The following is a 26,085-nucleotide window of genomic DNA, read 5'->3' as shown; positions in this document are numbered from 1 at the left end:
GTTGGTCCCAGGGCTGTCATCTCAAAGCATGCAGCAAAAAATGGGTATATCTCAGGACCTTAAATATTCTTTAGAGACAAAGAAAGCAAAAAAGGTGAGCAAGTTCCTGTCAGAATAGGAGAGGCCATAAATCCTAAAAGCCCAGAGACAGGATGTCTGAATACCCAGAGATAAAGATGTCAGTGAGGTATCTTGGAATATTTTAGAGGGATATTGTAAATTCTTGAGAACAGGAGTTCTGCTCTCTTGTTTATCTTGCTAGCAAAATATAACCTTAGAGTAAACGGATCCCAGTCTTAATGGACTAGAGTGGGTTTTTACGACTAAGGGATTTAACAGAACAGCTAAGGAAACTGAGACAAAGGAAACTAGTTCAGGGAAACCAAGTCAGAACAGTTAAAGAGAACTGAGGCATAACACCTTCATTAAATTAACCAGAACCACTTGTGAAAACTCTAACAAATGCAGCATCTTGAGGCTAGAAAGTTTAAAAAAACCCAGCTTTCCAAGGGCTTGAACACCAATTTTATCAGCTAGTCATAAAGGCTGTCATCCCCAGCACAGATTCTAGGATGTTAATCTTTGGCAATGAGTCTGAAGTCCTGCCTTTAACTCACATGGATTATGTGACCCTGGGCAATTCACTCATCCTCTCATGCTTTGGACAACTCTTTAAAACTATAGGTTATAGAAAAGGTGCTGACTGCCACTGATAATAGTAGTTTCCTCTACTAGTTAAACCACAGGTTCAATTCCTATCCCTATTCTAGGCAGTAGCCTAGCCTATCTAGTGGATGAGAGACACAGCACTAGCTATCAAAAGGAAAAGGAAAGATTCTTGCCTTGGCATGAAAAGTGAGGAGGAGAGCAATAGAAAGAAGGGAAGCCTCACTTGGGTAGATGGCCCATGTCTTAGGTTACAGTCATTCTAAGCTCCTGTACTCTCTGACTTGAGGTTCTGATGAGATTGCATAGGATAATACAAATAGCACTGACCTAGATTTGAAATTCTACTTTGGACGGGCTAGGTGGATGGCGCAGGAGTTAGAGAAGTTGGTCTGGAGTCAGGAAAATTCATCTTGCTGAATTTGAGTATGACCTCAAACACTTCCTGGCAAGTCACTTCACCCTGTTTACCTCAGTTTCCCCATTTGTAAAATGAGCTAGTGAAGAAAATGGCAAACCATTTCAGTATTTTTGCCAAAACAAACAAACCCAAATGGAGTCATGAAGAATTGGGCACAACTAAAAAACTATCCAGCAACAAAGAAAGTGCCCTTAAGAAAATGAATTATAACCTTCTATACTTGCAGTCCCCCAAACTCTATTTTAATGTAGCTTGGTTTGGTTGTTGTTGTTGTTGTTGTTGTTGTTTTTTAATAATTAACAGAAATCTATTTTCTATCCTTCCTCTCCCCATTACCCTGGGAAAAAGTTCTTGCATAAATTATCATAATCAAGCAAACCAAATTCATCTAATGGCTGTATTCAAAATACACTCTGAAGAATCAATGGAAACAGCTGGCTCTTTGGACCCTTCTAGAAGAAGTTAGTGAGTAAGAAGAGAATTTCTTTAATAACCCCTGCTTTCCCACCACTGAAGTATCCAAGTAGAACAGAATCTATCTGTGAATTGAAAGTCAGCTAGTGGAGTTGAGAGTCATTTTTGGCAAATAGAAATAGAGCTTCAGGGAGGAGCAGACCTGGGAAAGCAAATGAATTGTCCAACAGTGCTGCACCTAGATGAAGTAGCATGAGGACACCATGAGATAAGAAAGAACTTCAAGATGTTGCCCCATCAGAGCTGTCACATGTGTTACCTAAATGTACAATACTGTACAAGTGTACTCTTGCTGTCTTTATTTGTCCTTGTTTTCTTTATTTGTGGAAAAGACTGCCCCAGGTAATGGGGGAAATGTTTTATCATTACTATTTATATTATTCTAGTTTAGTAAGTGCCTTTGATTGAGTTAAATTGAGTTAATCTCTGACTGACTAGTCAGTAAACCCATTGATGATGGCTCATGAGCTATATAGTTTAGACAGAGTCCCTTGTATCTGGAGCAGCTTTCCCTTCGGGGTTTCAACCTGCTAGAGAGAGTTGGAAAGGATGCCCAGAGGCAGAACCACATCTCTTTGGCAGATGCAATGTGAAAAATGCTTCAGCCAAGTCTTCACAGAAGGCTTGGGGGCTTAGTTCCTTTTGAGCATGCATATTTGAAAGGAGGTTAGATCACTTTTGGGGATTTAATCAAATTTCTCTGGCAAACTTTCATAGAATTTTAGTTCTGAAAACAATCTTAGAATGTTAACCTAGCCCAGCCTTTTCGTTTTATAGATGAAGGAACTAAAACTTAGATAAATTAGGTGATTTGTCCAAAACTGCATGGCTATTTAATTGTGTCATAACCCAAATTTCTTTATCAATTTGTTAATATCAGTTAAAATATTTTTAAAATCTTTGCAATAAATGTTCTTTCAAATTCTCAAAAAAATTTATGTTGGGTTTCAAAATCAATTTGTCAAGTAGGAATATACAGTTATTATCTCTCCAATGATTCCACTTAAAAATGGCTCTTAGAATATTTTCTCATTTGCTATAGAAGTGTTTTTATTTCTCTGTTGGTGTTAACTTTCACAGACTTTATTTAGCTGCTCATGGTATCAACTTATGGTACTATTAACAAGCATTGCTTGCTTATTGACATTAAAAGGGTGAATAACATCTGTACCAGCACTTTTCAGAGTGGCACAGAAATCGACATTTCTTCCCTGCTGTGCTAGCACTGAGGAAGAGAAAGAACAAAATAGAGAGCAGAGAGAGGAAAAGAAGTTGCTGCTACATAGTGAGTGTAGAAGATACCTTTAAGCTCAATTATGAGAGTTCCATGTGTCAGATACATTTGCCATTGTTATAATGGAGAAAACATACTCTAGTTATTGGGCAGTGAGGTTCTAATGAATTGTCATGGTGATTGATGGATCAGTATCAACTACAAATTGTTGATAGTATCTTGAAAGAGAAGATTGGCACATTGTGAAATTTTATTGAGAAACACAACCTTATGAATATTTGACCATATTACCTCTACTGTAAATAGTTTGCCATTTGTAAAACTATTTGCCATTGTAAAACTGTACATTTTACCAAGCAACAGAGCATATAGAAATTCAAGTAAAGGGTAGCATTGTATTCAAGTATAGTACGACCTGACATTGGAGTTGTAAAAGTAATTAGTAAAGATTTACTTATGGGAAGAGAGAAGGAAAATATCCATAGCAAAATAGTCTGTGGGGTTAAGGGTCAGAATAATAAACAGATAAAAATTGAGCCAGAAGCAAGTTCAGAATCAGCAAAACCAGGAGAAATCACAGATATACAGATTGGTCTATGATTGTAGGTATTTATTTAATTTAAAAAAAAGACAAAGATAGCAAAACCTTCAAATGAACTTGGGAGGAAACATAGAACAAGTAGGTTTTTGTTTATTTGTGCTGATTTATTTAACTTTGGTATATGCTAAAAGTTTTATGTAAGATTTTGCCTTTTTATTTTGTATGTGTATTTATTTTGTATTTGTATTCTTGATGGTTATTATGTTTATTTACAAACTTTATAAAGAAAAAAAAAAGACTCATCAAATTCTGTTACACTAGATTTGCCTTGGTTGTTAACATTAAGAATAGCTGATAATGTGCATATATAATACATGTCTATAACATTTTAAGATTTATAAATGACTTATTTTCATAACAACCCTGTGAAAGAGATAGTCCAAGTATTATTATTCCCATTTACAAATGAAATAACTGAGGCCTATAGGCTAAGTGATTTACCTATAGAATCAGAATTAGGACTCAGATTCAGGATCACCTGATGACAAATTCACTACTTTTTCCTCTAAACCATAATCCTTTCAGTCTACTATGTAAAAGATGCTCCAGAAGGATGGGTTGGGCACAATAGAAAAATGATTTTTTGAGAGAGTCAGTACTTTTAAGGAGCCAGTATTGTAAACAACCAAAAAGATATTTAAACTGTTTTTTCCCCAGTGTTTTGGTGCATTGTTTTGTTTTTTTTTTGTTTTTTGTTTTTTTAATAACTTTTTATTGACAGAACCCATGCCAGGGTAATTTTTTACAACATTATCCCTTGCATTCACTTCTGTTCCGATTTTTCCCCTCCCTCCCTCCACCCCCTCCCCCAGATGGCAAGCAGTCCTATACATGTTAAATAGGTTACAGTAGATCTTGGATACAATATATGTGTGCAGAACCGAACAGTTCTCTTGTTGCTCAGGGAGAATTGGATTTAGAAAGTATAAATAAGCCGGGAAGAAGAACAAAAATGCAAGCAGTTTACATTCATTTCCTAGTGTTCTTTCTTTGGGTATAGCTGTTTCTGTCCATCCTTGATCAATTGAAACTAAATTAGATCTTCTCTTTGTCGAAGAAATCCACTTCCATCAGAATTCATCCTCATACAGTATCGTTGTTGAGTTATATAATGATCTCCTGGTTCTGCTCATTTCACTCAGCATCAGTTCATGTAAGTCTCGCCAATCCTCTCTGTATTCATCCTGCTGGTCGTTTCTTACAGAATAATAATGTTTCATAACAGTCATATACCACAATTTACTCAACCTTCCAGCTTCTAGCCACTACAAACAGGGCTGCCACAAACATTTTGGCACATAAAGGTCCCTTTCCCTTCTTTAGTATCTTTTTGGGGTATAAGCCCAGTAGAAATACTGCTGAATCAAAGGGTATGTACAGTTTGATAACTTTTTCAGCATAGTTCCAAATTGCTCTCCAGAATGAATGACTGGATGTATTCATAATTCCACCAGCAATGTATCAGTGTCCCTGTTTTCACACATCCCCTCTAACATTCCTCATTATCTTTCCCTGTCATTCTAACCAATCTGACAGGTGTGTAGTGGTATCTCAGAGTTGTCTTAATTTGCATTTCTCTGATCAATAGTGATTTGGAACACTCTTTCATATGAGTGGTAATAGTTTCAATTTCTTTGTCTGAGAATTGTCTGTTCATATCCTTCGACCATTTATCAATTGGAGAATGGCTTGATTTCTAATAAATTAGAGTCAATTCTCTATATATTTTGGAAATGAGTCCTTTATCAGAACCTGTGAGTATAAAAATGTTTTCCCAGTTTATTGTTTCCCTTCTAATCTTACCTGCATTAGTTTTGTTTGTACAAAAACTTTTCAATTTGATATAATCAAAATTTTCTATTTTGTAGTCAATAGTGATCTCTAATTCTTCTTTGGTCATAAATTCCTTCCTCTTCCACAGGTATGAGAGGTAAACTATCCTATACTCTTCCAATTTATTTATAATCTCATTCTTTATGCCTATATCATGAACCCATTTTGACCTTATCTTGGTGTACAATGTTAAGTGTGGGTCAATGCCTAGTTTCTGCCAAACTAATTTCCAATTTTCCCAGCAATTTTTGTCAAATAATGCATTCTTATCCCAAAAACTAGGGTCTTTGGGTTTGTCAAACACTAGATAATTAAAGTTATTGACTGTTTTGTCCTTTGAACCTAACCTATTCCATTGATCCACTAGTCTATTTCTTAGCCAATACCAGATGGTTTTAGTAACCGGTGCTTTATAATATAATTTTAGATTTGGTACAGCTAGGCCACCTTCATTTGATTTTTTTCATTAATTCCCTTGAAATTCTTGAGCTTTTGTTTTTCCATATGAACTTTGTTGTTATTTTTTCTAGGTCATCAAAATAGTTTTTGGGAAGTCTGATTGGTATAGCGCAAAATAAATAGATTAGTTTAGGTAGTATTGTCATCTTTATTATATTTGCTCGCCCAATCCAAGAGCATTTAATGTTTTTCCAGTTGGTTAGATCAGTCTTAATTTGTGTGGAAAGTATTTTGTAGTTTTTGCTCATAAAGTTTCTGATTTTCCCTTCGCAGATAGATTCCTAAATATTTTATACTATCAGTAGTTTCTTTAAATGGAATTTCTCTTTGTAACTCTGACTGTTGGATTTTGTTAGTGATATATAAGAATGCTGATGACTTATGTGGATTTATTTTATAACCAGCAACTTTGCTAAAGTTGTGGATTATTTCTAATAACTTTTTAATAGAATCTCTGGGGTTCTCTAAGTATACCATCATAATCTGCAAAGAGTGATAGTTTGGTTTCCTCATTGCCTATTATTATTACTTTAATCTCTTTCTCAGCGCTTATTGCCAAAGCTAGCATTTCTAATACAATATTAAATAGTAACGGTGATAGTGGGCAACCTTGTTTCACTCCTGATCTTATTGGGAATGGTTGCAGTTTGTCCCCATTACATATGATACTTACTGCTGGTTTTAAATAGATGCTACTGATTATTTTGAAGAAAAGTCCATTTATTCCTATACTCTCAATTGTTTTTAATAGGAAAGGATGTTGAATTTTATCAAATGCTTTTTCTGCATCTATTGAAGATGATCATATGGTTTTTGTTAATTTGGTTACTAATATGGCCAATTATACTGATAGTTTTCCTAATATTGAACCAGCCCTGCATTCTTGGTATAAATCCTACTTGATTGTGGTGTATTATCTTGGGGATGATTTTCTGTAGTCTTTTTGCTAATATTTTATTTAAGATTTTAGCATCAATATTCATTAGGGAGATTGGTCTATAATTTTCTTTCTCTGTTTTCAACCTACCTGGTTTAGGTATCAGTACCATGTCTGTGTCATAAAAGGAATTTGGGTAGGACTCCTTCATTCCCTATTTTTTCAAATAGTTTATAAAGCATTGGGACTAATTGTTCTTTGAATGTTTGGTAGAATTCACATGTAAATCCATCTGGTACTGGGGATTTTTTTTTAGGGAGTTGATTAATAGCTTGTTCTATTTCTTTTTCTGAAATGGGACTATTTAAGCAATTTACTTCCTCCTCTGATAATTTGGGAAGCCTATGTTTTTGGAGGTAGTCATCCATTTTGCTTAGGTTATCAAATTTATTGGCATAAAGTTGGGCAAAGTAACTCCTTATTATTTCTTTAATTTCCTCTTCATTGGTGGAAAGTTCTCCCTTTTCATTTTTAAGACTATTCATTTGATTTTCCTCTCTCCTTTTTCTAATCAGATTTAGCAAAGATTTATTAATTTTATTGGTTTTTTTCATAAAACCAACTCTTAGTTTTATTTATTAGTTCAATAGTTTTTTTTTCTTTCAATATTATTAATTTCTCCTTTTAATTTTAGAATTTCAAGTTTAGTAATTGATTGCGGGTTTTTAATTTTGTCTTTTTCTACCTTTTTAAGTTGCAACCCTAATTCATTGACCTTCTCTTTCTCTATTTTGTTCAAGTAAGCCTCTAAGGATATAACATTTCTCCTTATTATCTCTTTGGCTGCATCCCACAAATTTTGGTATGATGTCTCACGGTTGTCATTATCTTGAGTGAAGTTATTGTGTCTATAATTTGCTGTTTCACCCAATCATTCTTTAAGATGAGATTATTTAGTTTCCAATTATTTTTTGATTTATTTACACTAACTTTTTGTTGAATATAGTTTTTATTGCATTGCCATATGAAAAGAAAGCATTTACTATTTCTGCCTTCCTGCATTTAATTTTGAGGTCTTTATGTCCTAATATATGGTCAGTTTTTGTGTAGGTTCCATGAACTGCTGAAAAGAAAGTATATTCCTTTCTGTCACCATTCAGTTTTCTCTATCATACCTAATTTTTCTAATATTCTATTTACCTCTTTAATTTCTTTCTTAATTGTTTTGTGATTTGATTTATCTAAATCTGAGAGTGCAAGATTGAGATCTCCTGCTATTATAGTTTTGCTGTCTATTTCTTCTCGTAACTCTCTTAACTTCTCCTTTAGGAAGTTATATGCTATACCACTTGGTGCATATATGTTTAATACTGATATTGCTTCATTGTCTATAGTACCTTTTAGCAAGATATAGTTTCCTTCCTTAACTCTTTTAATTAGATCAATTTTTGCTTTTGCTTGATCTGAGATCAGGATGGCTACCCCTGCTTTTTTTTTACTTCACCTGAAGCATAATAGATTCTGCTCCAGTCTTTTACATTTATTCTGTATGTATTGCCCTGCTTCAACTGTGTTTCCTATAAACAACATATTGTAGGATTCTGATTTTTAATCCAGCCTGCTATCCCCCTTTGCTTTATCAGAGAGTTTATCCCATTCACATTTATTGCTAAAATTACTAATTCTATATTTCCTGCCATTTTGTTAACCCCAGATTATGCTTTTCTCTATTCTTTCCCCCTTACCCCTCTTCCCAGTATTAAACTTGTGAGCACCACTTGCCTCAGGCAACCCTCCCTCTTTAGGATCCCTCCCCCCCCCACCTTAGAGTCCCTCTCCTTTTCTTAAACCTTTCTTTTTACAATTTCTGTAGTCCCTTCTATTTAGCTATTTAACTTCTCTTTTCACTTTTCCCCTCCCACTTTTCAATGAGGTGGGAGAAGTTTCTCTGTAAATAGAATATGTCTAATATTTTCTCTTTAAGCCAACTCTTATGAGAGTAAGATATACACTATGTTCATCCCCCTCCCTTCTTTCCCTCAGATGTAATAGGTTTCCTTTGCCTCTTCGTGAGATATAGTACCTCCACTTTTCCCTTTTTCTGGTACAATTTCCTTTCCACCTCTAGCTTCTTTTTTATATTATAAAATATCATATTATATGTATATATTTATATATAAAATATTATATTATATATAGCAAAACCAAATTATACATGTATTCTTTATGTATACTCATAACAGAAATATAGATTTCTTTTTACCTTTTTATGTTTCTCTTGAGTCTTATATTTGAAGGTCAAACTTTTTGTTTAGTTCCAGGTTTTTTGTCAGAAATAAATGGAATTTACCTATTTTATTGTATGTCCATCTTCTTCCCTGGAAGAAAATACTCATTTTGGCTGGGTAAGTTATTCTTGGCTGCATACCAAGTTCCTTAGGCTTTTGGAATATCAGATTCTAGGCCCTTCAGTCCTTTAATGTGGATGCTGCTAGATCCTGAGTAATCCTTATTGTGCCTCCTCTGTATTTGAATTGTTTTTTTCTAGCTTCTTGAAGTATTTTTTCCTTGGTCTGATAGTTCTGGAATTTAGCCACAATATTTCTTGGAATTTTGATTTGGGGATCTCTTTTAGCAGGTGATAGATGAATTCTTTGAATGTCTATTTTACCCTCCATTTCTATAACATCTGAGCAGTTCTCTTTGATGATTTTCGGAAAAAGGTGTCTAGGCTTTTTTTTTCATCATGCTTTTCAGAAAGTCCAATAATTTATCTCTCCTGGATCTATTTTCCAGGTCTGTTGTTTTCCCAAGTAAATGTTTAACATTTTTTTCTATTTTTTTCTTTTTTTCTTTTTTTTCTTTTTTTTTTTTTTGGTTTTGCTTGAGTGATTCTTGGTGTCTCCTCGAGTCATTCATTTCCATTTGTTCAGTCTGATTTTTTTTTTTTATTTAATAGCCTTTAATTTACAGGATATATACATGGGTAACTTTACAGCATTAACAATTGCCAAACCTCTTGTTCCAATTTTTCACCTCTTACCCCCCCCCACCCCCTCCCCGAAATGGCAGGATGACCAGTAGATGTTAAATATATTAAAATATAACTTAGATACACAATAAGTATACATGTGTTCAGTCTGATTTTTAATGAATTATTTTCTTCATTTACTTTTTAATTTCTTTTTTTAATTGTCCAATTGAGTTTTTAAATGAGTTGTTTTGTTCTATGGAATTTTTTTCCTTTTCACCAATTTTATTTTTTAGAGAGCTATTTTCTTTTTCCAATTCACTAATTCTGTTTTTCAAGGAGTTGATTTCTTTATCCACTGTATCTTTTAATGAGTAATTTGACTTATCCAGACCTTCTTGCAAAGCTTCCCTTTCCTTTCCTCATTTTTCTTCTAGCTCTCTTGTAAGAACCTTTTTAATTTCTTCTATGAGAGCCTTGTGTGACAGGGCCAGATCATATCCTCCTTTGATCTAGAGACAATCTGTTTTTAGTCTCCTTAGAGTCTGAAGTCTGCTCTCTTTTCAGTATAGAAGCTATCTGTAGTTAGAACCCGCTTTAACTTTTTAATTGTTTTGACAAAAAAGAAACAAAACAAAACAAATAAACAAATAAAAAACAACAACTGTAGTCTGCTTTTTGGGGCAGTGTGGTATTACCAACCTTCCTCTACAGAGAGCAGAAAGTAGCAGTGAAGCAGCAATGGGGCAGCAATGGCTATGCTGAGATCAGCGACTGCACTGGGTTTAGCGTCTATCCTGTGGTCAGCATCTGCATTGGGCTCAGAGGTTGTGAGCTGAGATCATGCAGAATCCCTCCCAGTGCTGGGTGGGTGTAGTCAGGTCCCTAGAGACTCTAGCATTTTGGGAGTATAGTCTTTACCACCACCTGTGTTTATAGCTTCTCTGCTGATCTATTGGCTTGCTGCTAGAGCAAAGTAGCTCACACTGTGATAAAGTTCTCCCTACAAATTTTCCACTGACTGAGACCACCTCCACCCCTCTCAGGTCTGCTCAGTATGAGATGCCTTCCCTGCTCTCACTGCCAACTTTCCTGAGGCTGCGCCTGGCCTAACCATTCCCTCCCACGAGCTCCCACAGACCTTTTATGGCGATTTTCAGGATTATCTTCTCTAGGTAATGTGTTGTACTCCCAATATTGATGGGTTTTGACAGTCAAGCACTAATTCTGAGGCTTTTTATAAAAGAAGTAGTCTGACTCTCTGCCATCTTGGCTGTGCCCACCTTTGTGTTTATTTCTTGAGCTATCCTGCCATCATAACAGTTTTTATGGTTATGTTCTTTTTTGTTGTTTGTTCTTTTTTTTTTCAGCCTACTTTTTGTTTTTGAGCTCTGCTCACCTCTAAATGGTGGGAAAACTGGCCTGAGCTTCTGTCTTTTATGACTTTCTGCTTTAACAGTTTAATCTGGGAGCCCAAATATTTCCAATTAGCATGATTCATGTGATTCATTCAAGTCTGGTCACTGCTATACTGGTCTGCACTCTCCTTCTTACATAGTACATCTATACCTTTGTTACTGTATCCACCCCTCTTCACCCTAGAAATGCAATCCCAGCTAGGTAATGGGTGACAGAGCTTCCAACAGCACGTTATCCTGTTCCCATAACTGAGTCAGGGTTCCCAGTTTTATCTTTCTGATCAGGTATTCAATTCCCTTACCATAGTACCCTGAACATTGCTTCTGCTCTCCAGCACACAGCCAGTGAGGCTTCCACCATACTATATCGCTTCTATGCTACACTTCCAGCCATCCTCCACCTTAGACTCTCTAGACTTTTCAGTCTTCAATATCAGGAAAACTATTAGCATAATTGACTATATCAATCACTAAACTAACAAAAACCATATGATTATCTCAATAGATGCAGAAAATAGATGATATAAAATCCAACACCCATTCCTATTACAAACATTAGAGTGTATTGGAATAAATGGACTTTTCCTTAAAATGATCAGTAGCATTTATTTAAAACCATCAGCCAGCATCATATGTAATGGGGACAAATTAGAACATTCCCACTAAGATCAGGAATGAAACAAGGTTGCCCACTGTCACCATTACTATTCAATATTGTATTAGAAATGTTAGCTTTGTCAATAAGAGAAGAAAAAGAGATTAAAGAATTAAAGTAGGTAATGAGGAAATCAAATCATCACTCTTTTCAGCTGATATGATGGTATACTTAGAGAATCAACTAAAAACTACTAGAAACAATTCACAATTTTAGCAAAATTGCAAGATACAACATAAATCCACATAAAGCAGAATTTTTATATATTACCAACAAAATTTACATATTACCATTATTATATATTACCAAAATTATAATTACCAGCATCAAAAGATAAAATTCCCTTGAAAATAACTGTTGAAAGTATAGAATATTTGGAAATCTATCTGCCAAGGGAAAGTCAGGAACTATATGAAAACAACTACAAAACACTTTCCACACAATAAAGTCACATATAATCAGAAAAATATCAAATGTTTGTGGGTAGGCCGAGCAAATATAATAAAAATTACAATACTACATAAATTAATCTACTTATTTAGTGCCATATCAATCAGACTCTCAAGAAATTATTTTATAGACCTAGATAAAACAATACCAAAGTTCATCTGGAAAAATAAAAGGTCAAGAATTTCAAGAGAATTAATGAAAACAAATGCTAATGAAGGTGGCCTACGTGTGGCAGATCTAAAATTATATTATAAAGCAGCAGTCATCAAAACCATTTGGTACTGGCTAAGAAATATAGTTGATTTAGTAGAATAGATTAGGATCACAAGACAAAATATTCAATAACTGTTGCAATCTAGTATTTGACAAACCCAAAGACCCCAGCTATTGCGATAAGAACTCACTATTTAACAAAAATTGCTGGAAAAACTGGAAACTAATATGGAAGAAACTAGGCACTGACCCACAGCTGACACCACATACCAAGGTAAGGTCAAAATGGGTTCATGATTTAGACAAAAAGAGTGATATTAAAAGCAAATTAGAAGAACACAGGACCTCTCAGATCTTTGGAGAAGGAAGGAATTTGTGTCCATAGAAGAACTGGAATTCATAATTGAACACCAAATAGATAATTTTGATTATATTGTTTAAAAGTTTTTGTATAAACAAAACTAATGCAGACAAGATCAGAAGGGAAGCAATAAATTGGGAAAACATTTTTTACATTTAAGGGTTCTGATAAAGGCCTTATTTCTAAAATATATAGAGAATTGACTCAAATTTATAAGAATTCAAGCTATTCTCCAATTGATAGATGATCAAAGAATATGAAAAGACAATTTTTAGATGAAGAAATTAAAACCATTTCTAATCATATGAAAAGGTGCTCTAAATTACTATTGATCAGAGAAATGCAAATTAAGACAACTCTGAGACACTACTACACTCTCAGATTGGCTAAGATGACAGAAAAAGATAATGACAAATGTTGGGGGGGATATGGGAAAATTCGGTCACTGATACATTGGCGGTGGAATTGTGAACGAATCCAACCATTCTGGAGAGCAGTTTGGAACTATGCTCAAAAAGTTATCAAACGGTGTATACCCTTTGACCCAGCAGTGTTACTACTGGACTTATATCCCAAAGAAATCTTAAAGAAGGGAAAGGGACTCATATGTGCAAAAATGTTTGTAGTAGCCCTTTTTGTAGTGGCAAGAAACTGGAAACTGGGTGAATGCCTATAAGCTATGGCATATGAATATTGTGGAGTATTATTGTTCTATAAGAAATGATCAGCAAGATGATTTCAGAAAGGCCTGGAGAGACTTACGTGCACTGATGCTAAGTGAAATGAGCAGAACCAGGAGATCATTATACACAGCAACATCAATATTATATGATGATCAATTCTCATAGACATGACTCTTTCTAACAATAAGATGACTGATGCCAGTTCCAATGATCTTGTGATGAAGAGAGCCATTCTACACCCAAAAATTACAACATAAAACAACTCTTTTTGTTGTTTGCTTGTATTTTTTCTTACTCATTTACTTTCCTTTTTGATATTTTTTTTTTGTGCAGCAAGAGAATTGTATAAATATGTTTGCACATATTGGATTTAACATATATTTTAATATGTATAACATATATTGGATTGCTTGCCATCTTGGCGAGAGGGTGTGGGGAAGGAGGGGAAAATCTGAAACACAAGGCTCTGTAATGATCAATGTTGAAAAATTATCTGTGCATATGTTTTGAAAGTAAAAAGCTTTAAAAATTAAAAAAAAAATCTGAGCTTTTAAATTTTTTATGTGCTTGTCCACTTTTCAGTATCTTTCCTATATATGGAGGAATAGAAGGTGAACGATGGCTAGTGCTGTGATGATGAAGGGTAGGATGAAGTGGAAGGCAAAGAACCAGGTGAGGGTTGCTTTGTCTACTGCGAAGCCCCCTCAGATTCACTCTGCTAAAGTGGTGCCAATGTAGGGGATAGCGGATAGTAGGTTGATAATTACGGTGGCACCTCAGAATGATATTTGACCTCAGGGAAGTATGTATCCTACAAATGCTGTTGCTATGACAGTGAGAAGTAGGATTACACCGATGTTTCATGTTTCTTTGTAAAGGTAGGATCCGTAGTAGATTCCTCGACCTACATGTAGAAAGAGGCACATGAAAAATATTGAAGCTCCATTAGCGTGAAGGTTACGGAGGAGACAGCTGTGGTTAACATCACGGCAGATGTGGGCTACGGAGGAGAAAGTAGTAAGAGTGTCTGAAGTGTAGTGTATTTCTAGGAAAAGGCCTGTAAGGATCTGGATAATTAGGCATATTCCTAAAAGAGACCCAAAGTTCCATCAGGCAGAGATGTTAGATAGTGCAGGGAGGTCAATGAATGAGTGGTTAATAATTTTTAAAAGGGAGTGGGTTTTACATAGATAGGTCATTAGTTTTTGTAGTTGAATTACAACAATGGTTTTACATGCCATAGGCTACAGTTAGAGTCCATACTAAAACTAATATGGAAATGATGCTTGTTTTTATATTGTCTTTGTTATTAATTTTTGGGTTTGTTGCTTTTGCTTCTAAGCCTTCTCCTGTATATGGAGGTTTAAGTCTTGTGGTTAGTGGGGGTTTGGGTTGTGCGATTGTTGTGAGTTTAAATAGCATGTTTTTGGGGTTAATTGTATTTTTGATCTATTTGGGAGGAATATTAGTAGTGTTTGGTTATACTGCCGCTATGGCTACCGAGGAGTACCCTGAGAGCTGAATGGGTAATATGGTGGCTTTTAGTATGTTGTTGCTTACTTTGTTAATGGAGATAGTTTGATTTATGGTATCTGGTGAGGTTGAGGTGATCACAGCCGTGGAGTTATTTGATTCGTTGGGTAATTATTGTGTAGGTCAGGATTGAAATGGGGTGTCTTTATTGTATGGTTGTGGGGGTTGGGCTATGGTATTGTTAGGTTGGATTTTATTTATTACTATCTTAGTAGTTTGGGAAGTTATTTGCGGTCTTTAGTTATATGATTAGGAGACTTAATGTTATGGAGATTATGAAGGAGAGGAAGTAAGATTTAATAAGTCCTTTTTGGGCAGAAGTAGTGGCAGAAGATATGGAACTGTGTAGGTTAGCTTGGCCTTTTGGCCCAGTTTTTTCGTATCACCCTAGATCAATTAGTATGGTAGCAATGTGTTGACCTAGTTGTAGACTTGCTAGGGGGTTTAGTTGGTGGAAGATGTGTGTAAAGTACCCTTGTATGTTCAAGAAGTTGTGTGTATGGATTAGGGGTTTGATTGGTATTTTGTTTGTCAATGTGTTAAGTTCTATTGTGATTAGGATGCCCGTGATGGTTATGATCAGGACTGAGAGTTTTGTTAAGGTGGATATTGTTATTGGAATTATTGTGGTAGGAGGGATGTTCATTGTTAGGAGGAAGCCTGTGAAGACACTTCCAAGGGCTAGTCGTATAACGGGATTAGTCATGTTTGGGGGCAATAAAGGTAGGAATCGGGGTTCTTTTAGGAAGGCAAAGTGGATTACTCACATGCTGTAGAAGGCTGTAAGTATTGTGGCAATAAGAGTTATGCATAGGGCTCAAGTGTTTGCATGTGGTGTGTTTATGGCTTCGATGATTACATCTTTTGAGTAAAATCCTGCTAGAAAAGGGGTACCTATAAGAGCTAGACTACCTAGTATGATTGCAGAGGATGTGATTGGGGGAAGTATAAGTAGGCCTCCTATTTTACGGATATCTTGTTCATCATTAAGGTTGTGAATGATGGAGCCAGAGCATAGGAAGAGCATTGCTTTGAAGAAAGCCTGTGTGCAGATATGCAGGAATTCTAGGTGTGATTGATTTAGGCCTAGTGCTACCATTATTAGCCCAAGTTGGCTGGATGTGGAAAAGGGTACGATTTTTTTGATGTCATTTTGTATGATAGCGCAGATAGCAGTAAACAAAGTTGTAATTCCCCCTAAACAAAGTATAATGGTTAAGGCTGTTTGGTTGTTTTATATAACAGGATTAAATCGGATTAGCAGGAAGATGCCTGCCACAACTACGGTACTAGAGTGGAGTAATGCTGATACGGGGGTGGGGCCTTCTGTGGCTGAAGGTAGTCATGGATGTAGGCCGAATTGGGCTGATTTTCTGTTTGTGGCAATGATCAGTCCTAGTAAAGCTAGGATATCGATATTTGTTATGAAGATGTGTTGGATGTCTCAGGAGTTGTTGTTAATTATTAGTCATGCTATGGCTAGTATAAAAACGATGTCTCCAATTCGGTTGTATAGGATGGCTTGGAGGGCAGCGGTGTTTGCATTGGTTCGTCCAAACCATCATCCAATGAGTATAAATGATATGATTCCTACACCTTCTCATCCAATGAAGAGCTGGAATAGGTTATTTGCAGAGACAAGGATGATTATGGTGAATAAGAAGATAATTAGGTACTTGAAAAAGCGGTGTATATTTGGGTCTGTGTATATATATCATATTAAGAACTCTAGAATGGATCATGTGACGTACAATGCAATGGGGATAAAGATGATGGAAAAATAGTCTAGCTTAAAGCTTATTGTTAGGTTGAATGAATTTATTGAGAACCATTGTCAGTTTGTAATTGTAGCTTCTTGTCCTGAATGGATGAATAGGGTTAATGGAAGAAGGCTAGTAAAGAAGGCTAGTTTGACTGTTTTTATGTAATAGTGGGAAATTGCTGGTTTTGTGTGGGAGAAGTATATTGTAGATTAGGGGGGAAAGTAAGTATAATAATGGCCAGAAGTAGAGAAGAATTTAATAAATAGTTAATTACTTTTATTTGGAATTGCACCAAAATTTTTGGTTCCTAAGACCAATGGATGACTATTATCCTTTAAAAGTGAGAAAGCCATGGGGTTTAATCATGGGATCAAGAATTAGCAGTTCTTGTAACTTTCTCGGGCATATAAGGAGATTTAAACTCCTAATTTTAGATTCACAATCTAATGTTTTTGTTAAACTATATTTGCAATATGTAATGCCAAGAATGAATTTGGGGCAAATGGAAATAATAAGTAGGGGAAGGAGGTGTAGGGCTATTAACATGTGTTCTCGGGTGAAAGTTGATTTGATAGGGTGTATGTGGTGTGTAAACTTACCTCGTTGGGAGGCAATTAGTATGTGTAGTGAGTAGAGGGCTGTGATGACTGTGTTGATACCTAATTGGATGAGTGAGAAGTTAGATCAGGAGAATGAAGTTATAATTACTATAAGTTCTCCTAAAAGGTTAATAGAGGGAGGTTGGGCTAGGTTAGCAAGACTTGCTAATAGTCATCAGGCGCATATTAGTGGAAGAATTATTTGGAGACCTCGAGTTAGGATCAGGGTTCGGCTGTGAATAATGCGTTCATGGTTGGTATTGGCTAGACAAAATAGTATTGAGGAGGTGAGTCTGTGGGCGACTATTAGTACAGTGGCTCCTATGAAGCCTATAGGCTGAGTATATACTCAGGATGATTTGGCCTAATAAGTAGCAATATGGCATAGTAAATAGAATGCTGGACCTAGAGAGGAAGACTTGAGTTTGAATTCTGTTTCAAACACTTAATAGTTGTATGACCCTAGACAAATATTCAACTTCTATCTGTCTTAGTTTTTTCATCTGTAAAATAGTGATTACAATGGCATCCATCCTACAAGCTGAGAGTATAAAATGAGAGAATATTTGTTAAATGTTTAACAAACCTTAAAGCCCTTTATAAATATTATCCATTATTAAGTGAACATCTCACAAAATTGAATATAAAATTATTTCCCCTCTATTACTTGATATTTTATGAAATGATACTGATCATAATTTGTCATCTATCTTGCTCAATTTTTACAAACGGGTTTATACTCTAAAACTGGTGTTGCCACTGAGTGCTATGTGGTTTTGCTTGATAAAAATTAAAATATTAGCTGAGTGACGCAGACTTTCCTTTTTGTATTAATTGATATATGTGTGTATGTGTGTGTGTGTGTGTGTGTGTGTGTGTGTGTGTGTTAAGTTCCTTTGAAAATGATGATAGATTGCCAATGACTTTATTGCATCCCTATTCCGTGTTTTAGTATCAGCAGCTTAGTCAAATAAGTCAAGTTAGAATTGTCAGTCAGAGAATTATCTCATATAATCTGCACATTTTCATTCAGCTAATTTGGTATCTGTTTTGATTTTTACAGACAACTGGTTTGGAAATGATTCCCACATTGACACCTAGTCATATCCTGTCTGTTAGAATATAATTTCTTTTTTTTTGAAATTTGAATGATTCAATCTTAATTTTTGTATCATTATTATTATTATTATCTTATTATGACCAGCACTTTATGACTCTATTTATTTAGGATATTGAGGTATGAGGCTTCTAACAGTCTACAATCCCCTAGTTTTTCTTATTTCTTACTCTTGAATCATATTTCTTCATCTGTTTTTCATTGGCTTTCCCCGAGTCATAAACATAGAAATAAAAGCATGAAGCCAAACATAGACAAGGACATAATTGTGTTCATCAAGAGACTCCTCCTACACCTGCCCAGTTAATTTGATGAGCACATCTATTCCCCTATGAAATGTGGACATGAAAGCATACTTTTTATCTTATTAAATATAGATAGATATACCCATGTGTCTACTAGCATCTTGTTAAGAAGATATAGATAACTCCTGATTGGTTTTCATTGGATTGGTGCTATCCCCAAGATACTTAGTTGCATAGGACTCAGGAGGACAGACATCAGAAAAACCATCCCTCTCCTCTGTCAGCCTTAAAGAAAGTTGACAAATTGCTTTCAGACTTTTTTCTTTTTGTTTTTTGCCAATTGTATCGTGCCTTTTTTTCTTTTTTTTCTGGAAGCATTCATCCATTTTGGGGTAGAGGACAATTTTGTTTCTCTCTTATATCACCATCAACTGGAAGGGGGCAGATCTCCTTGACTCCTTGACTCCTTGACAAGAAAGGTCCAAGGAAAAAGCTAGAGGGAAAAAAAAGACTGAAAGCTATTTACCATTCACATTAATAGACTACTACAGTGAAAGCAGATCTTCTGACATGAATCAGTATTTCTGAGTCCCAGCCTCCTTGAAAAGGGGCTAGCAGCAGTCACTGAAAACCAACAAGAATTTGACTATGCTCTGTCAGCCAGGAGCCAAAAAGTATACTCATACACTTAAAGAAGGATGTTGATCAAATTGGTTAGAGTCTAAATAAACTCACCACAATTTTTAAAAATAATTTTTATATTCGTTAATGTATTCCTCTTTGCCTTAATCTAGCCATTCCATATTTTGTAAGCATTCAGCATTTATATATATATATATATATATATATATATATATATATATATAGTTTGACCTATGTTGCTTGATATTTGTCTCAGTTCTCCAGATGTTGTACTCAATTTGATTCAACAACTTTCAAATGTCTTCTTGTATATATTATTTTTCCTCAACTTTATAATTAGCTCTTTTAGATCAAGGGCTTTGATTCCTACTTCTTTTTTTTTTTTAAATAATCTCTATAGTGTTTAATGCAGAGTCTGTCATGTGTAGGACATAAAAATCGGTGATCATTGGGTTGAATTGAATTGAATAAGGAAATAATGGAGGAGTAACTAGAATAGGGAAAGGGCAAATTGAAGAAACTGAAAAAATTGGAGTAATAGGAAAAGGTGATGAAGGTCAGCAAAGGGAAGAAAGAAGAAGTTAATTACATTTCCACGAAATATCAGGCCTTCTATGGAGAAAGGTATGTAGTCTGAAAAACTCATTGAGGCACTATTATATCTTCTCCTAATCCCTTGGAGACACAAATAAAATATTTATCATTATAGGCAAATAAATAATTGTCTTCATGACATAGCTGCACCACAGCCTTTACTGTCCAAGCTATTTTCACTAGATGATAAAGATTATTAGATTATTAGATCCTCAAGGAGTTTTTCAATTTCAGTCTCATAGAGAATTGTCAAAGTAGACAAAGTAGAACCTATCTTTTGAAGATTTAGCCATGGTCTACATATTCTGAGTTGGGTTTTGCTTTAAACTTACAAGGTATCCTTTGTCAGGATAATATAGTAGACTGAGCTGTCTTTGAAGTCAGGAAGTCTAGATTTCATGTCCTGACTTTGTCCTATACTGGTTATGTGATATTGGACAAGTTATTTAATTTCTCTGAATGGAAGAGGAGAGTTGCTTCTTTTTCATGTCACATTCAACTGTAGTGGGGCAGAATTCTTAAACTTTCTAAGATCACAAATTACAGATAATGGGCTGATTTGTCTTGGTAGAGGGAATTTCCTCATTTGAGATTTCCTATATCAATGAAATCAAAACTCTATTTCCTTCTCTTTCCCCTCCCCCGCCCAGTTCCCATTAAGTCAGAAAGGGATGTGACCTTCAGGGTCAACTGAGGATATATTTCCAAGCAGGGAGTTAAGGGAATGGTAGGAGACTCTCGACTTGCCTCCAAGTCTTTTTTTTTTTTTTTTTAACAGTTTTACAGCTTAGAAAAATATTTTTGATATTCATGACATTCCAAATATAGACAATAGCATATAAATATTGTTCTTATTTTGCAGGTAAGGAAACTGGGGATCAGAGAATTTAAAGTCCAGGGTCAAGACATAGGGCAGAACAACTGGAAAAGACCCTGGATGTAGTGGGAAACCTTGGCTTTTTTAAGCTAGATCTTTACCGATACATAACAAGTCACAAACATTAGTCCTGAGTATGGAGTTGGAACTTTTACCTCATTATCCTGACTGCTAATCTAGTACTATTTTCATTTACATGGTATCCTCTTTTCCCACTGGAAAATGAGAGGGGTGTGTGTGTATACATATATATGTATATATATATATATATATATATCATATGTAATATTTTGATTGATTTGATTTGATTTGAATCAACCCCTTTAAAAAATCTCTATGCTTTATTCAAGACATAACAATGTAACATGCAGGCTCTTTCTCTAGGTCTTGCTCATTTTTAAATTGCAGTAACTAAGGATGCCAGTATAAATAGAATCAATGTGTAAGTAGCATTAGGATAACTATATTTCATTAGTATGTATCCTTATTTTATGTTTCACTATATAAAAAATTAGCATGCTAGATGAAAAGATAAATTGTTCTACTAAGCAGAGCCTGTAGAATTTAGCTTTTAAGTGAAAATTTGTTATTTTTAGAAATGTCATGACATTGTTGAGTTTTGTCCTACATATAGGCTAAGTTTCACAATTTGGCAAATTTTAAAATGGTATCCGGAGTGACCTATTAGCCCCATAATAGTTCCCATAAATTTGTTACTTTAAGATTAAATGATTTTCCTACAATGACTTAGTGAGATAGCAATTAATATTCTTCTTCTCATGTTATAGATAAGAAAACTGAGGTTAAGGGAATTGTCCATTACAAAGCTAGTAAATGTCAGTCAAATTCAAATCCAAATATCCTGTCTCTTAAGCTTATTGAAATTTGCCTTCTACGAGTCTGTGTGTGTCTATATATGTGTGAAAAGTATAAATGAAGAGTATGAATTTTACTTTAATAAAATTCCATATTAGATGGAATTGAAGGATGAGAGGTGGAGTGACCTCCAAGAAGAGGCTTCAGACTTAAAAAAATACAACATTTTGTGTCAAAAAAGAAAACAAAATTTAACCAAACAAACCATTAACAGGAGTCTGTTAAGTGAAATGATTATGAACAATTTAATTAAATAAGACCACCTTTTTTTTTTTTTTTTTTTTTTTTTTTTTTTTTTTTTTTTTTTTTTTTTTTTTTTTTTTTTTTTTTTTTTTTTAGTATATTTAACCTGGGCTATTCAGCGATTCTGCTTTATTAGCCAAATGATGACATTATTTTTCTTTATGGTAACAATATTTTACAATCTAGTAATTTTGTTAGTTGTTTGTCACATAAATTCAGCCAAGTGATAGAACTCTTTTATTCATACTGCTTTCATTAGACTTGAAAGGTCTAATATTTGAGATGCCTTCTTGAGTTTTAGAATAGAATGGCCTTGCCAAAGATAGCCTTGACTTAATTGTCTGTTGAGTTTTTCCAACTTAAATGTTATCTTTACTAAGAAGCTTTATTTTAAGTAAAATAATTTTAAAAATAAATTTAAAAATTTAAATTGTTATTGACATTTTCAAAATCATATTTCTTCATAAATAGGTTGCATCCAGTTGGTGTTCCTCAGAAGGCATTTCTGTTTCCACAAGAAAGTGTAGGTAAAAAATGGCAAGGCAAAAAAGAGGGAAAAGACATTCCATTCATTTCTCCAGGTACAAAGGTTAGAAATTTTATTATTCTCTAACTAGACCATATATGTACTCTTGTTTATCATTTAGTAGAATTCTTGTGTTGGAGATAACCAATTCTTTCAATGGCCATATATTTTTATTGGCTCAAACTATGACTCAGAAACCAAGAAAAATCTTACTTCATTAGTCAGCAGAATTGACCTTAATGTTTCAACTTTAAATTATGATAGCAGTGAATAGGAAGTTTTATTTAAAGAAAGTAATGTAATAATAATAATAATAGATGACTTTAATATATTGCTTTAAAGTTTGCAAAACACTTTGCATATATCCTTTTATTTGACCTCATTTAATATACAGACATTGGGCACTTAGTAGCAGGCAAGTCTCAGAAGTCTAAGTGTAGCACTCTGTTTCACAGCATTTTATAACTTGTAGTCCCTTGGTAAAGAATCTCTCAGGTCTTTGATTGGCATGAGAGGCTGCACTGCCCTTTTTTGGTTGGGTTGGCTGTCTACATTATTTGTTTTTTTCCCAGTTGTGTGATGGATTCATAGCTCCCTTTTTGGTTACTCTAGACATTAGCAAAGGGAGCCTGTCAATTTAAGAGATTATCATAGAATCTTAGCCTATAAGTGTTTGATTAAATTGGGATTCTGGGTGTCACCTAGTTCAACCTCTCCCTGAAGCAGGGATCTCTTCCATTAGAGTTTCATTATGTGTCATCCAGCTTTTATTTGTTAAGAAATAGCATGCTCTTAAAATATTTGGGAATCTATCTACCAAAGGAAAGTCAGGAATTATATGAGCAAAATTACAAAACACTTTCCACACAAATAAAGTCAGATTTAAATGATTGGAAAACTATTAAATGCACTTGGATTGGGCAACCAAATATAATAAAGATGACAATGCTACCTAAACTAATCTATTTATTTAGTGCTATACCAGTCAGACTCCCAAGAAATTAATTTAATGACCTAGAAAAAATAATAACAAAATCCATATGGAAGAACAAAAGATCAAGAATTTCAAGGGAATTAATGGAAAAAAAATCAAATGACGGTGGCCTAGCTGTACCAGATCTAAAACTATATTATAAAGCAGTGGTCACCAAAATCATTTGGTACTAGCTAAGAAATAGACTAGTTGATCAGTGGAATAGGTTAGGTTCACAGGACAAAATATTCAATAACTATACTAATCTAGTGTTTGACAAACCCAAAGATCCCAACTTTTGGGATAAGAATTCACTATTTGACAAAAATTTTGAACCAGCCCTGCATTCGTGGTATAAATCCTACTTGACTGTGGTGTATTATCCTGGGGATGATTTTCTTTAATCTTTTTGCTAATATCTTATTTAATATTTTAGCATCAATATTCATTAGGGAAATTGGTCTATAGTTTTCTTTCTCTGCTTTCATCCTATGTGGTTTAGGTATCAGTACCATGTCTGTGTCATAAAAGGAATTTGGTAGGACTCCTTCATTCCCTATTTTTTCAAATAGTTTATAAAACATTGGGGATAATTGTTCTTTAAATGTTTGGTAGAATTCATAAGTAAATCCATCTGGTCCTGGGGATTTTTTTTTAGGGAGTTGGTTAATAGTTTGTTCTATTTCCTTTTTGAAATGGGACTATTTAAGCAATTTACTTCCTTTTCTGTTAATCTGGGAAGGCTATATTTTTGGAGGTAGTCATCCATTTCGCTTAGGTTATCAAATTTAATGGCATAAAGTTGGGCAAAGTAACTCCTTATCATTTCTTTAATTTCCTCTTCATTGGTGGAAAGTTCTCTCTTTTTATTTTTAAGACTACTAATTTGATTTTCCTCTTTCCTTTTTCTAATCAAATTTACCAAAGGTTTATCAATTTTATTATTTTTTTTCATAAAACCAACTCTTAGTTTTATTTATTAGCTCAATAGTTTTTTTTAACTTTCAATATTATTAATTTCTCCTTTTAATTTTAGAATTTCAAGTTTAGTAATTGATTGGGGATTTTTAATTTGGTCTTTTTCTAGCTTTTTAAGTTGCAAGCCCAATTCATTGATCTTCTCTTTCTCTTATTTTATTCAAGTAAGCCTCTAAAGATATAAAATTTCTCCTTATTATCTCTTTGGCTGCATCCCACAAATTTTGGTATGATGTCTCACCATTGTCATTATTTTGAGTGAAGTTATTAATTGTGTCTATAATTTGCTGTTTCACCCAATCATTCTTTAAGATGAGATTATTTAGTTTCCAATTACTTTTTGATTTATTTACACTAACTTTTTGTTGAATGTAGTTTTTATTGCATTGTGATCTGAAAAGAAAGCATTTACTATTTCTGCCTTCCTGCATTTAATTTTGAGGTCTTTATGTCCTAATATATGGTCATTTTTTGTGTAGGTTCCATGAACTGCTGAGAAGAAAGTATACTCCTTTCTGTCACCATTCAGTTTTCTCCAGAGATCTATCATACCTAATTTTTCTAATATTCTATTTACCTCTTTAATTTCTTTCTTAATTGTTTTGTGATTTGATTTATCTAATTCTGAGAGTGCAAGATTGAGATCTCCCACTATTATAGTTTTGCTGTCTATTTCTTCTCGCAACTCTCTTAACTTCTTCTTTAGGAAGTTATATGCTATACCACTTGGTGCATACATGTTTAATATTGATATTGCTTCATTGTCTATAGTACCCTTTAGCAAGATATAGTTTCCTTCCTTATCTCTTTTAATTAGATCAATTTTTGCTTTTGCTTGATCTGAGATCAGGATGGCTACCCCTGCTTTTTTGACTTCACCTGAAGCATAATAGATTCTACTCCAGCCTTTTACCTTTACTCTGTATGTATCTCCCTGTTTTAAATGTGTTTCCTGTAAACAACATATTGTAGGGTTCTGACTTTTGATCCAGTCTGCTATCCACCTCCTCTTTATGGGGGAGTTCATCCCATTCACATTTATGGTTAAAATTACTAATTCTGTATTTCCTGCCATCCTAATATCTCCAGATTATGCTTTTCTTTTTCTTGCCCTCCTTCCCCCCTTCCCTAGTATTAAACTTATTGGTCCCCCTTGAGTCACCTAGCTCTCCCTCTTTAGTATCCCTCCCTCCTCCCTTTTAATCCCTTCCCCTTTCTTGTACCCTTCCCTTATTACTCTTTTTCCTTTTCCCTTTTCCTCTCCCACTTTTTAATGAGGTGAGAGAAGATTCTCTGCAGAACAAATATGTTTATTATTTCCTCTTTGAGTCAACTCTTATGAGAGTAGGATTCACACAATGTTCCTCCCCCTCTCTTAAGTTCCCTCAGATATGATAGGTTTCCTTTGCCTCATCATCCCATGTAGTTTCCCTCTTTTTATCTCCCCTTTTCCTTTTTTCTGACACGATCCCCTTTACATTTCTACTTCCCTTTTTATGTTATGTCAGTAAAATCAAATTATACATGTGGTTTTAATGTATATCCACAACAGAAATACAGTTCTCAAGAGTTCCTTTTACCTTTTTCTACTTCTCTTGAGTCCTGTGGTTGAAGATCAAATTTTTTGTTTGTCTAGTTTTTTCCTTAGAAACAAATGGAATTCCTCTGTTTCATTAAATGTCCATCTTCTTCCATGAAAAAAAAAATGCTCAGCTTAGCTGGGTAGTTTATTCTTGGCTGCATTCGAAGTTCTTTTGCCTTTTGGAATATCGGATTCCAGGCCCTTCGATCCTTTAATGTTGA

The 26,085-nt window shown here is 34.5% G+C and overlaps 1 protein-coding gene across 2 annotated transcripts in view; it reads left to right on the top strand.

Moving 5' to 3' along the window:
- The window catches only part of IQCH (IQ motif containing H), a 289,727-nt gene that overhangs the window by 29,990 nt on the left and 233,652 nt on the right, over positions 1-26,085 (top strand). The window contains exon 4 of one of the 2 annotated variants that reach the window (XM_031955329.1): positions 22,277-22,394. The exons of the other annotated variant lie outside the window; for it this stretch is intronic. Coding sequence (XP_031811189.1) covers positions 22,277-22,394 — 118 coding nt within the window. The remainder of the gene's footprint in view (positions 1-22,276; positions 22,395-26,085) is intronic. 2 annotated transcript variants of the gene reach the window in all.

The sequence above is a fragment of the Sarcophilus harrisii genome, chromosome 2, assembly GCF_902635505.1.
Source record: "Sarcophilus harrisii chromosome 2, mSarHar1.11, whole genome shotgun sequence".
NCBI classification, from domain to species: domain Eukaryota; kingdom Metazoa; phylum Chordata; class Mammalia; order Dasyuromorphia; family Dasyuridae; genus Sarcophilus; species Sarcophilus harrisii.
This window is presented reverse-complemented; position numbering and strand designations above follow the sequence as displayed.